We start from the raw sequence: 12,546 nt of genomic DNA, 5'->3' as shown, positions 1-12,546 counted from the left end.
CGTGATACAAGGCGGCGGATGGGGGGTCGTGCCGGTCGCTGCGCTGTCCCGCTAATGGAGATGGATGTGGGCTCAAAATTGTCTCCCAAACAGCCTCGACGATGGAGAGGGAGAGAGAGGAGATCCTTTTCTCCTGTGCTCCCTCCCGGGCTGCAGGGCTCAGAGGAGGGGGGCTGACTTGATTTGAGAGAGGGGAGGACGACAGAGAGGATGGGATGGCAGAGAGAGAAGACATGAGGGGAGACAGAGGGGAGAGAAAATGAGGACATGTTCACAACAGAGGAAGATAGATGATAAGACAGCAGGGAGAAGGGCTGAAGGAGTAATGACACCCAAACAAGTGTAATGCAGAGAGAGAAAGCCCTGAGATGAGGACTGGCAGAGATAAATAGGCCGTGATTGGCTACAAATCACCCTTTTACTATTATGTTTCCTGTAAGACCATCGTCAATACGTCTCCGTCCCTCTCCTGCATCCCCACAGTTGAGATTTCTCTTGTCTTTTATCAGTCGTCTCGACATTTTGGGAGTTTTTGGGTGATCAGGCAACAGCACTGCAGATGATAAGAGAACCTCGCTTGTACAGCAAGAGGAGAAATACACTGGACTTCAAGGTTTTCATCTCAAAATACAGCTGTGACAGTCACATAGTGAGAAAGAGAGTCTAATCCTGAATCCATAGCATCTCAAAAAGTGGTTTTCTGGTGTCAGAAACCATTTCAGGAATAGCAGCATTTTCACCTTTTAACCTCATGCTGCGAGCATGCAAGGTGTGTCCAAATACTTTTGGCCACGTAGATTAATGCTCAGCGCACAAGATTAGGAGAAAATCTCTGTATTGGGGCAGAAGAGGACATATATTTTGTTAAATTATTCCATCTGTTTGCCCCCAGAAGAAGTGAAACAGGTGTGGAGAACAGACAGAGTGTAACCGGGAGAAGTTATAACTGACAGTGGAAGGAAGGCATGTCTGTCTGTTTCTCTGATAAGTGCCTCACCTTCACAAACACGAAAGCCTCGAAAGGTTGAAATTAACTGTGTTCATCTCAGCCCACATGTGCTTCTCCCATTTTCCAGCTAACCGCTCTGACAGCGGTTAAAAACGGGCTGTCGATGTTCTGTGTTGAGAAAACAGAGGATCTGAAGAGCTTCAATTCAGACTTTTTTCCTCAGAATCAAAGGACGCTCAAGTGAGACACATACTACTCCAGATTACTGAGGCTAAAAGGGCTCAGGCAGAATTAACACTGTGGAAGTCCCCTGCTGTCGAGGCTGTTTTTTAAATCCCACCAAATGAAAATGAATGATAACTCCAGGAGGCAGGTGGCCTGTTCAATAAAGAATTTTGATGTAGTGGATGTATGTATGCATATGAAACAGTGAAATATCTGAAATATGAAAGCATAATTTTTCTAATTTTCAGCTGTATCTCTCCTCGGAAACATCATTGTGTTCCTTTCCGTTTTATTAAAGTTGCGTCAGGTAACTTTGCACGTCTGCAGAGAGAGATAACGGCTTGAAAAAGTTAAACCTCAATAACAAGGCGTCACGAAAGGTGATGTCACACACAATCTGCCTGCGCTGTGGAGCTTCATGTGTTTGACTCTCTGCTGTTCAGGAGTTTGCAGAGTTTTGTGTAGCTTGCATGAGGTGTGGAGGAAGAAAACAAGGAGGAAAAAAAGACTTTATTACACTGATGCTCTTGTGGCTGAACAGGAGCAAATCCCTGTAGCCAGGAAAGCATAAAACCTGAAAGTGTTATAGAAGCGGATGAACAGCCATCATTCTGCCCACAATCACATATGGGTGCCGTGTTCAGGTGTCCACATACTTATGGCCATATACTGAAGGTCTCTTCATTATACTAGCTGTTTACAGTGTGCAAAAACCTGAGTTAAGACTCTTTGTGGAGTTGCAGTGCATTATGTTGCTTCTCCACTACGTGTAAATGAAGTGGCCAAAATATTAGAAACACATTTTCATATGATGGAGTCCAAAACAAGACCAGCACACGGTACAGGCTCAAAGAGTATCTGACATTTGGTTCAACACACAAACAACAGAAGAAATCTGCCAACAGACTAGAAATGTAACGTTCGGGTGTCCACAAACTTTTGGCCACATACTGTAGCGTTCATTGTTTGTAATGGAGAAAATGTGTTTGTTTATTTGCAAAGTCAGTTTCCATTCTTCCATTATTATATTGTACATTCTTGGTGTTTTAAGTATATTTTGGTGCTCACAGTGTTGTACTTAAATTTTGCATGCGTGACGTTTGCTTGTTTCGGAGTATTTCTACACTGTGGTATTGCTGCTTTCACTTTAAATGGAAATGAGCTGAGAACTTCTTTCTTCTCTGCAGAAGTGTGGCGTTTCAGTGGCCACATGATCTGATTAACCTACTCCTATACAACAGCTCCCCCTTGTGGTGAAATACCATAACAAGATTGTGTTTTTACTTCCTGACATAAACTACTGAGAAAAACACAGGATTTAATTTAGAGCACATGAAGATAATTGACTCCATGTTCAATTACTCTTTATCAACATGTATTATTATCATCCTGTTTACTTTTTTCTCTGAGTTCTTCTATAACCTTCCAGCGGTGTTCCAGACTCATCCTCAGCTCTGCCAGATCCCTCCTGATGTCCTCAAGGAGGTCTAGCCTTGAAAGCTTCCTGTCGATGGATAAGAGCACCTCCTCCCGTGCAGCCGCCTGAGCGACAGCCTCCTGCTCTGCGGTGGGACGGTCAGGTTCAGCGGTCTGACGCGACCCCATGGTTTGCTCCCAAAGCACCTCGAAGTACGAGTCAATGAAGGCCTCCAGCTCCTCCAGGGTGCTGTGGTCCCACTGGTCGATCAGGGCCTGCAGACCTCCAGGCTCGCTGGGCCTCCTGGGGGTCTGCTCTCTCAGTGCAGGATGGCAGAGGTTATTCACACTGATGACATTTTCCAGCGTCCTGCTTTGTGTTTGAGGTAAAGCCAGAAGGTTTGTTGGATGTCTGGGTGAGAGCAGAGGCACCTGGCTCAGGTGAAGATCATGAGCAGAGAACCAGGCAGGCAGATTTATAGTCCACCTCAGCCTCTGTCTACCAGAGAGCACAGAGGCTAAAGAGGACATGAAGCTGTCTCTGTCCAGGATGGTGAGTCCAGTCCGTCCTCCTGTTCTTCCTGCTGGCACTGCCACTATCTGTCCTCCACCATCTGAGCAGTTCAGTGAGGTCTGAGCAGTGGAGCCGACTGATTCAGCCACTGTAGAGGGAATAACGTGTGATGTTTTATAAACAATAAATAAACAACATACATACGTGCCTTTGTACATATTTTTGTCAGAAGTCTTTAAATCCAAATTTGATGCCACAAATGTTTGTTAGATGTTGTGTTTTAGTAAAAAGGGAATATTGGCTGATGTATCGCCATCAGATTTCCCTCAAAACACCAGTGAAATAATTTGTCTCTTGTTTTCAGAGCTAAAAATGGCTCTGAAATGAAGAAACTTGGGACTCATTGTGGATGGTTGCTTATATCTCAGTAAACCAATAAGTGGTCGTTTCAGTAAATTTTAGAGACCAGAGGAATTAAGATTATCCAGTGATTCATAAAAGCAAAGATTAGTGAAATATCTGAAAAAATAATTCTAGTTCTGTCCCACAAACCCTTCAGATCTGCCCTCTCACTCAGGTTGGGAACCACTGCTCATCCAGAACTCTCTGACCCTGAAGTGACTAAACACGTTTGGAAAAAGCGTCAGTGAACAAAGTTTACTTACAGTCATTAGACAGCTGGCGTCTGCAGCTCGTAAGCACCTTTGAATCTCTGTTGCACAGCGTCGCTGCGTCTGTCTGCTGCCCTCCTGCTGAAGAAACACTTCCCCACACGCCTCCATGAAGAACAGCCAGCCTTTCTCCAACCAGCATCTCCTCGGTCAGCTCGATCAGCTCGGTAACCTGCGCTCGCTCCCCGCGCTGTTTGTTGTTCAGCACGTGATATCTGCCCCCACACTTCTCCACCAGCCTCTGCAGCGGCCCTCCTTCGCTCTCAATGCGCTGCTCGATGCTGGTGTCGGCCAGCCAGTCGCCGTGGCTGAACAGGACCGCGGCTCTGCTCCACGTCTGGCCTCCCCCTGCCTCCAGCTGTTTCTCCAGGGCCTCCCTGTGGGTGTCTTTGAACGAGGAGCTCACATTGACAACCAGGAGGAGAGCGCAGGATGGCCCGAGGAGGTCAGAGGTCACGGAGAAGCCGCCTGGTGTGTCCAGCACTGCCACCGTCCTCCCGCTGATTTCGGCTGGCTTTTCGGAGCAGGAGGTGGTTTGTGCTTCTGTGGGGAAGCTCTCGCTGCTCAGGATGGTGTTTCCACAGGAGCTCTTGCCTGTTTTCCTGCTGCCAACGAGCACTATTCTCAGCTCTGGAAGAGGACTGAGCTTCTCTGTTGGAAAGAAATCTGTCAGAAACAAACTCCTCGTGGTTGAATTGTGTCCAGAAATCAGCTGAATTACAGTTTTTATTAAATAAATAAAACAAGAACATGCTGACATTGTTTATCACTTTTAAATGCATCTGACTCACCCAGCTGAGACCTGGCCATCTGTCTTTGCTTCTCCCTCTTCATCAGTCTCTCCTTGGCTCTCTCCCCCTCTCTTCTCATCTCGTCCTCCATCTGTTCCATCGCTTTCCTCTCGATCTCATAATGCCGGCCGCCGCTGCAGCCAGCCAACATTTCCTCAATCTTCCCAATCAGTTCTCTGACTTGAAACCCATCCCCTTTAGTTTTATTGTTCAGGACATGATACCTGTTGCCGCACCTGTCAACGAGCCACCGCAGAGGCCCCCCCTCGCTCTCGATGCACCGCTCAGCAGTCGTGCCGCCCAGCCAGTCCCCAAAACTGAAGAGCACGATGACACGGCTCCAGATGTGCTCAGTGATCAGCTGGAGGTGCTCCTGCGCCGCTCTCCTGTAGGTGTCAGTGAAGGCGCGGTCCACACGGATCACCAGCAGGAAGACGTGAGGCCCCGGAGGACAGAGAGACAGACTGATCAGCAGCTCCCTGCGGTCGAACGCGGGACTCTCGTCACAAAAGTAGTTCATCCACCAGCCAGGCGTGTCCACCACCGTCACACGTCTCCCAAACACCACACCTGTTCCCACCCGGCACCGGGCCGTTCTCCTCGGCCGCTCGGCGCTCTCTCTGCCCAGGATTGTGTTCAGCGTGGAAGTTTTCCCAGAACCCTTTGCTCCCACCAGCACAATCCGGATATCAGTAATGGGCCGCAGCCACTCTGAAAGTGGAAATATGGAGCTTGTTTTTAGTTATTTATTCAGAATATTTTGAAAACACTGAGCAAAAACATCTCAGATTATCATGAACTCACCTCTCATGAGCCATCTGTGTTTCCTGGTTCTTGTTAACCTCTGCTGAGCCCTCTCCTCCACTCCTCTCTTCTCCTCTTCAGTCACCTGTAAAAGCTTCTCCTGCATCTTAAACACTCTGTTTCCATTTTCTGTCACGAGTTTCTGGATTTTCTCCAGCAGCTTTGTGACCTCAGTATCGTCGCTCCAGATAATAGTGTGACACCTCTGGCTGCACTTGTCGGTGAGCCAGCGGAAGGCCTTTCCCCCCTCTTCTTCTGTGTGTTTAGGCCTGTCATCAGCGGAGGTGAAGACCACCATGCAGTGACTCCACACCCCCCCACCCAGCAGGGTCACGTGCTCCTCCACGGCCCTGCGACGCTTCTCTGAGAAGGCCGAGCTGGCCTTGACCGTAATCAGAAATACATGTGGGCCTGGTGAGCACAGAGAGACGCTGCTTATAATCTCCCTCTTCACCAGCTCGGATGTGTCCTGAGCGCTGAAGTCGCACCACCAGCCGGGAGTGTCCACCACCGTGAGCCACCGTCCGGCCACCACACCCAGCCTCCGAGAGCACGAGGTCCTCTCTTTGGTGTCAAACTCCTCTTTGCCCAGGATGAAGTTCCCCACTGAGCTCTTTCCAGAGTTTCTGCCACCAAGAAGGATAATCTTTAACTGTGACGTACACCAGCCGCCCCCTGACAAAGACCAAGAGATGAACACAGAGAGGAAAAGAGGGAAAAGAAGCTTGAAGGCAGACTGTGCAGGGTTTCCTAGAGAGCAATGAGTCGACTCACACAGAAGAAATCGCTCTGGTTCAAATGGACAAATTCTCATTTCAGGAGGAAAACACCAAAGGCTTTCATACCGTGCAAGTATAATACTGAAACAATTAGCTAATTAATCCTTTAGTCAATTTACATAAAATGAAGCAGCAACACTGATTGAAGCAAAAATGCCAAAACTTCCCTGATTTCAGCTTCTTATATTGGAATATTTGCTGGTTTTCTTTGTCATTTATGACAGTAAATTAAATACATTTGACAGAAAATTAAGCAGCAACGATTCTGATCATCTGTTTTTGTCTCTCTATCTATGTTGGTTTGCCTGTCTTTGTGTTTTATGAGCAAAAATCCCTCAAAAATTCACTTGTTTAAGCTTCTGAAATCTGAATATTTGCAAAACTTACGCGCTGACAGCTTGCTGGTTGCCATCTCACATCATCTATAAGCAGGTAGATTTTAAAACACACACCCTTCATTCGCAGGTCACGTCTGTGTTTTCCGTGTTCTTTGTGGAAAATCTGCACAGGCAGAAGTTTGTGTTTTATGTGTTTATGAGGCTGAAGGTTGCGATCAATGAGTAATCAGCGGCACATGCAGCAGAGAAGAAGAACCACACCTCTCAGCTGCAGGTCGACAGTCCACTCACAATTTATCATTACACAAACAGACAGGACAGACACTAACTGTACATTACTTGAGTATTTCTCTTTTTTCATTCAATTTCAATTTCAGCACAATCATTTTCATCATAATTATCATTCTTTATGTAGCCCTGATGAGTATTTTACAGCCTGGTGTTAGTACTTTTACTTAAATCAAAGATCCAGTGGTAATGTGAATGAGTTACTCTCAAGTCTCAACTTTTAAAATCACCAAAGTTTGGCCCTTTAACTCCACTCCTGCTGGTTCCGCCTCGTGTCAGCTGTTTCCACTGGGTTTAAACTCCGCCCCGCTCGGCGGCGCTGACATAACAGCAGCGAACGCACCGAACCGCACCGAGCTCCGTCCCGTGAACGCAACCTGCACAACAACAACAACAACGACAATGGGGGTGAAAATTAAAGTCGAATACTGGTATGTTGAGCTTTTATTATACTCATTTTCATTCTGTGTAAGGTTTAAGTAAACCTGTTAGCGTGTGGGTCCGACCCATAAATCATAAATTACTTTAAAACGGACCTGAAGTAGATGAGCATTGTTAGCTATTTAAGCTAAGCTAAGTGACTGTAGCAGCATTTAAAATGCTTTCTGCGGACTAACAGGCAGTTATTGATCATGTGTAAACTGTAAACAGTAGTATATTGTTGCCTATAATCATGTAAATGTGATGTCTGATTACACTGCAAACACTTCTATGGCCACAATCCTGATTATTTGGTTACAAGAAACGTTTCATTCAGACATTGCTCTGCTATTACCACAGTTACGCAGTTAACCACATAAAGGTATGTGTGTGTGTGCAGGTTAGGACTGGCTGATTGAAATAAAAGCAGCTGCACACCCATAAACTAGAGTCAGTTATTGGCAAACAATCAATTTTGGCACAACATCCCCGTTAAATGATAACTAATTAATGCCTGCTGATAATGGTGTGTAAAGTACATAATAGTTTATCGTTATGTGTTTTTCCTTGTAGTGGCAGATGAGGGTACAGACCCCGCTATGAGGAGCTCGCCCGGGTTGTGAAGGGTGAGTTTCCCGATGCGGATGTGTCTGGCTTCGTGGGAAGAACAAGTAAGTCATTTTAGTTTAAAGTTTCATCATGTAGTGTTCACTGAAATGTGACAGGCGGCTTGTTTTGTCTGATCTTCATCGTTAATGTGATGCCATGTGTTATGACATGATTAAAGTTCACTCCTCAGAGCGTGAAGGTGATCCTGCTTTGTTTTCCGTCTGCAGGCAGCTTTGAGATTGAAATCAACGGGCAGCTGGTCTTCTCCAAGCTAGAGACCGGTGGCTTCCCACATGACGATGATGTGAGTAACATACAGGCTGAACACACATTTAACTGCTCATTAACTGTAAATCTCAACAATAACAGCCTCTGATTTATGCTTCTGTTTCCTGCTGCAGGTCTTGGACGCGATCCAGAGCGCTCACGATGGGAAACCTGTGCAGAAGATCACCAAAAGTCGTCGATAAATTGTCATGCAAACCTCAGTCTGTCCTGCTTCAACACCGGCAGCGTCCTGACAGACCAGTGCAGCTGTGTGCTGCCGAGGCCACATCTGGATCCCAACCCTGTTGCAGTGGGCCGGGATAGACCTCGCTTCATACAAACCCAACAGAGATGCACGATGCTCTGCCTTCTGGCTCCCCTCTCTGTTCTCATTGCGGTGCTCCAGGCTGTTAGTGATGACTGTAGCCTAAAAGGTTAAAGGTTACGCTCTGATGAATCCAGTCCTGGAGCTCCTTCCTTAGTGGAGCTGAGATGGGGAGAAGATGTCGCAGAAGCATTGAGCTCACTTTTTCTTCTCCTACTGCCTCATTGCTGGGTTTTCTGTAACTGCCGTATGGTTTATTTGCACTTAACACTTTTCTTTCAATGCATCATTTTAAAGCATAAATGCAACCTCGTGGTTGTGCCGCTGCACTGCTCTGTGCTGACTTTTAAAAGCATGTTTTCAGAGATTAGTTACTGTAAAGGTGGTGCACGCTGAAAAGCAGTGTCATCTAATTTGTGGTTGGTGAATTCAATATTTAGCTCTTCTGTGTTAGACTGGAGTAGTTTTAGGCATAAATGTTATTATTTTTATTATTGCTGGTGCTTTGCTGTCGGGTTTCTTTGAAATGATAAACTCTTCAGATGGTCAGATAATGTTACCACCTGCAGAAATCTTCTTGTGTTGTTTCTCCAGATGTTAAAACTGAATAAAGATAAGGGTTACTTAAGTGCTGTTGTGACTTTATCATGATGTCATAGTGTTGTTTCTTATTATGAACAGACTGTGTGCACCAGAGTGCAGGGAGAGTCATTATGCAGTGAGGTTTTATAATTGCTCTTTTATACGCCGGCTTTTCCAGTTTTACAAGACTGAGATTTGACTGTCAGACAAATCTGTTTTCTAAGGATTCATAACTGGGTTTGGTGATGCTGTCGAGCTCACCTGCTCACATTTTGTGAGTTCATTCTGTTCATTTATCACCTCTGACACAGAGCTGATGCTATGGGAGGCATCCTGGGTGACAGGGTGAGTCTTTGTTATGTCAGCAGCCTGCATGACAAGTGTGATTCAAACAACACTCAACAGTTCCAGTTACATGCCTGAGATCCTTTTACCGACATGCTGTGATCCAGGGACCTTAGGGGCTGTTTAGGGCCGGGGACGTATTGAGCTCTTAAAAATTCTAGAAAATGCAATTTACACTTAAATGTTACTTGAGTTACATGATGCCCATCTTAAGATAAGCTCCTATTGTAATGGCAAAAAGCAGTAAAGGGGGCCGGCAGGCACTCTATAAACAAATGGAGTTCCCCTGTGAGTTTAGGTGTGACTCCAGTAATCTGGCCTCCCCTGATGAGCTCTTTCCTGTTGCTGAAAAGGTTTCAGCCACAGGGGTCTTTCATTCACGTGCAGATCGTCCGTCTCCTCACAGAGCTTATTGTCAGGCATTTAACTGAGGTACATGAAGATCAACAATATCAAGATGTAAAGTAAAATAACTAAAATTTTCCTCCAGTTCAGGCTCGGTACAGTGCTGTGATTTAGTGCATTTCCTCAACCTCCTTTGAGTATTTCTACCATTTGGCATTGAGGCTTCTAGTTAAGCAAAGGATCTCAATACTTCTCCCACCACAGGTATGTGGCCTAGTCAGTGTTTCATAACTATGTTAATGTGCGTAAAGCTACAATAAGACGATAACAGACGACGCTTCCGGTACCACATTTCAAAATAAGATAGTAAAGGCAAACATTCTTTTTACTCTTAAAATAAAGTTGAAAATGTAAATCACTTCTAAATTAATTCAAATATGCTTTCGGTTGTAATTATTTATTGAAATGTAATTTTTACTACTAGCGATTGCCAAATAATAATAATTACACTGAAACCTTCCTTGAATTTTCAGCATAATTTACTCAGAATACCGATAGTAAAACTTTTATATTGTAAATAATTCCCTCACTGCAGGTTCCGGTCTGACTGGCTTCCGCTGTTTTTACGTTTCGGAACCGCCCCGCCGGCGGCGCTGCTGTAACAGCAGTGAACGCACCAAACCACATAGAGCTCTGTCCCTCTGATACAGCCGGGGCAACAACAACAGCGATGGGGGTGACAATTAAAGTCGAATACTGGTACTTACATATTTCATTACATTCATTTTCATTTTGCTTCTGTTTGTGTCTGGGCTCGTCCCATAATTCAGGGTCTAAAGACGACCGCTGCATAGATTAGCATTATTAGCTCAGAGCTAAGCTAAGATTAGTGACTGTGCAGGACTGCCGGTAGCATTAGCATGTATCTGCTAACGATGCTTAAAGTCAGTGTGTTTTTTTCCCTGTAGTGGCGGATGAGGATACGAACCCCGCTATAAGGAGCTCGCCCAGGTGGTGAAGGGTGAGTTTCCCGAGGCGGATGTGTCAGGCTTCGTGGGAAGATCGGGTAAGAAACATTAGCCTAAAATTTCCTCCGGGAGAGCATGTAGCGCTCACAGACCTGTGACCGCTACATGCTCTTTCTGTTCCGATCTTTATCACTAATGTGACGGCGTGTTAAGATATACTTAAGGCACAGTTCACTCTCCAGAGCGTGAAGGTGATCCTGCTTTGTTTTCCGTCTGCAGGCAGCTTTGAGATTGAAATCAACGGGCAGCTGATCTTCTCCAAGCTAGAGACCAGTGGCTTCCCATATGACGATGATGTGAGTAACATACAGGCTGAACACACATTTAACTGCTCAATAACTGTAAATCTCAACAATAACAGCCTCTGATTTATGCTTCTGTTTCCTGCTGCAGGTCCTGAACGCGATCCAGGACGCTCACGATGGGAAACCTGCGCAGAAGATCACCAGAAGCCGTGCGCCATGCGTCATCATGTAAACCTCAGTCTGTCCTGCTTCAACACCGGCAGTATCCTGACAGACCAGTGCAGCTGTGTGCTGCCGAGGCCACATCTGGATCCCAACCCTGCTGCAGTGGGCCGGGATGAAACCTCGCTTCATACAAACCCAACAGAGATGCACAATGGCCACGAGCTGCTCTCGTAGATGCAGATCACCAAACTCTGCTCTGCCTTCTGGCTCCCCTCTCTGCTCTCACTGCGGTGCTCCAGGCTGTTAATGATGACTGTAGCCTAAAAGGTTAAAGGTTACGCTCTGATAAATCCAGTCCTGGAGCTCCTTCCTTAGTGGAGCTGAGATGGGGAGAAGATGTCGCAGAAACGTAGGAGAGAGCTCACTTTTTATTTTTCTACAGCCTAATTGCCTGGCGTCCTCTAACTGCCTGAACCTTGTTTTGTTGTTTTTCCAGGCTTTGTTTATTTATCTCATATGCACTTAACAGTTTTCTGTGGATGCACGGGAAGAGCAAAGTAGTTGCAGAAAACTGACAAGCAGTGTCCTCTAATTTGTGCCTGGTGAATGCAAAACTTGGCTTTTCTGTCTTGTTCCATATCAAATTGGAGCAGCGTCAAACATTAAGATGGTTTTACTGCTGCTGCTGTGTCCGAACGTCTGATCTGAATCTGTTGTTCTGCTGTCAGGTTTCCTTTAAAGGATGAGCTCCTCTGTAATTTAAACTGGTCAGCACCAGAGCGATCATCACAAGTGCTTCTGAAGACCACCACCCACTGGTCTGTCGGCTCACGCTAATTAGATGTCGGCTCGTTTTCCACAACTCGTCTCTTATTGTTTCCTCAGATGTCAGAACTGTACACTTTGAATAAACGTGATGGTTGTTTAAGTGCTGCTGTCTTGATGTCTTATTGTGAGAGAGTTTGCTCTATAATTAGGCTTCTCTTCTAGTTTTGCATGTCAGAGATCTGACAATGTTTAAACAGCACGCAGTTGTTTTCTCAGAATCCCTAACTGGGTTTGGTGGTGCAGTGCAGCCTAAACGTAGACCTGCTCCTATGGGAGGCATCCAGTGGTTATTAAGAGGATGACGCTCTCGTTGGCCGGCAACTACCAATTATTTACTGCAATAGTCTATGTTGTGTTAACAGCCTGCATGGCTACAGTTGCTTGGTTTGAAGAACACTGGATGTTTACGACGGTGCTGTTTTTATTCCTTTCTGCACCTGAGCAGAAATGACTTTCAGATGATACTTATGAGCTTTTAACCCTTTTTACCAAATCTTATATCTGCCACTGTGCAATCAAATCATGCTTGGCTGAGGCAGTATTTGAAAACAGGATCGATGGAGGGAAATCATGATTTTCACAAACATTTGTCCTGCAGGTCGTGTGTGAAGC

General features: G+C 45.7%; 2 protein-coding genes and 1 pseudogene across 2 annotated transcripts; 2 read left to right on the top strand and 1 right to left on the bottom strand.

Annotated features, from left to right (window-relative positions):
* Positions 1-2,542: 2,542 nt before the first annotated feature.
* On the bottom strand, positions 2,543-6,561 carry LOC139344059 (GTPase IMAP family member 8). The gene is made up of 5 exons (XM_070981978.1): positions 6,537-6,561; positions 5,371-6,045; positions 4,567-5,277; positions 3,770-4,426; positions 2,543-3,252 (listed from the first exon to the last, which is right to left on the bottom strand). Exons 1-5 carry the CDS (start codon positions 6,559-6,561, stop codon positions 2,543-2,545), a joined length of 2,778 nt encoding a protein of 925 aa, XP_070838079.1.
* A 526-nt stretch (positions 6,562-7,087) lies between these two features.
* LOC139344073 (migration and invasion enhancer 1-like) lies at positions 7,088-9,040 on the top strand (annotated as a pseudogene).
* A 1,279-nt stretch (positions 9,041-10,319) lies between these two features.
* On the top strand, positions 10,320-12,034 carry LOC139344072 (migration and invasion enhancer 1-like). Its single transcript, XM_070981997.1, has 4 exons — positions 10,320-10,427; positions 10,637-10,734; positions 10,916-10,992; positions 11,090-12,034. The coding sequence occupies exons 1-4, from the start codon at positions 10,399-10,401 to the stop codon at positions 11,171-11,173; spliced, it is 288 nt and encodes a 95-aa protein (XP_070838098.1). The 5' UTR covers positions 10,320-10,398; the 3' UTR covers positions 11,174-12,034.
* Positions 12,035-12,546: the final 512 nt, after the last annotated feature.

Source organism: Chaetodon trifascialis, chromosome 15 (genome assembly GCF_039877785.1).
Source record: "Chaetodon trifascialis isolate fChaTrf1 chromosome 15, fChaTrf1.hap1, whole genome shotgun sequence".
In the NCBI taxonomy this organism is placed as follows: domain Eukaryota; kingdom Metazoa; phylum Chordata; class Actinopteri; order Chaetodontiformes; family Chaetodontidae; genus Chaetodon; species Chaetodon trifascialis.
Note: the sequence above shows the minus strand (reverse complement) of the source record. Positions and strands in the feature narration are given on the sequence as shown.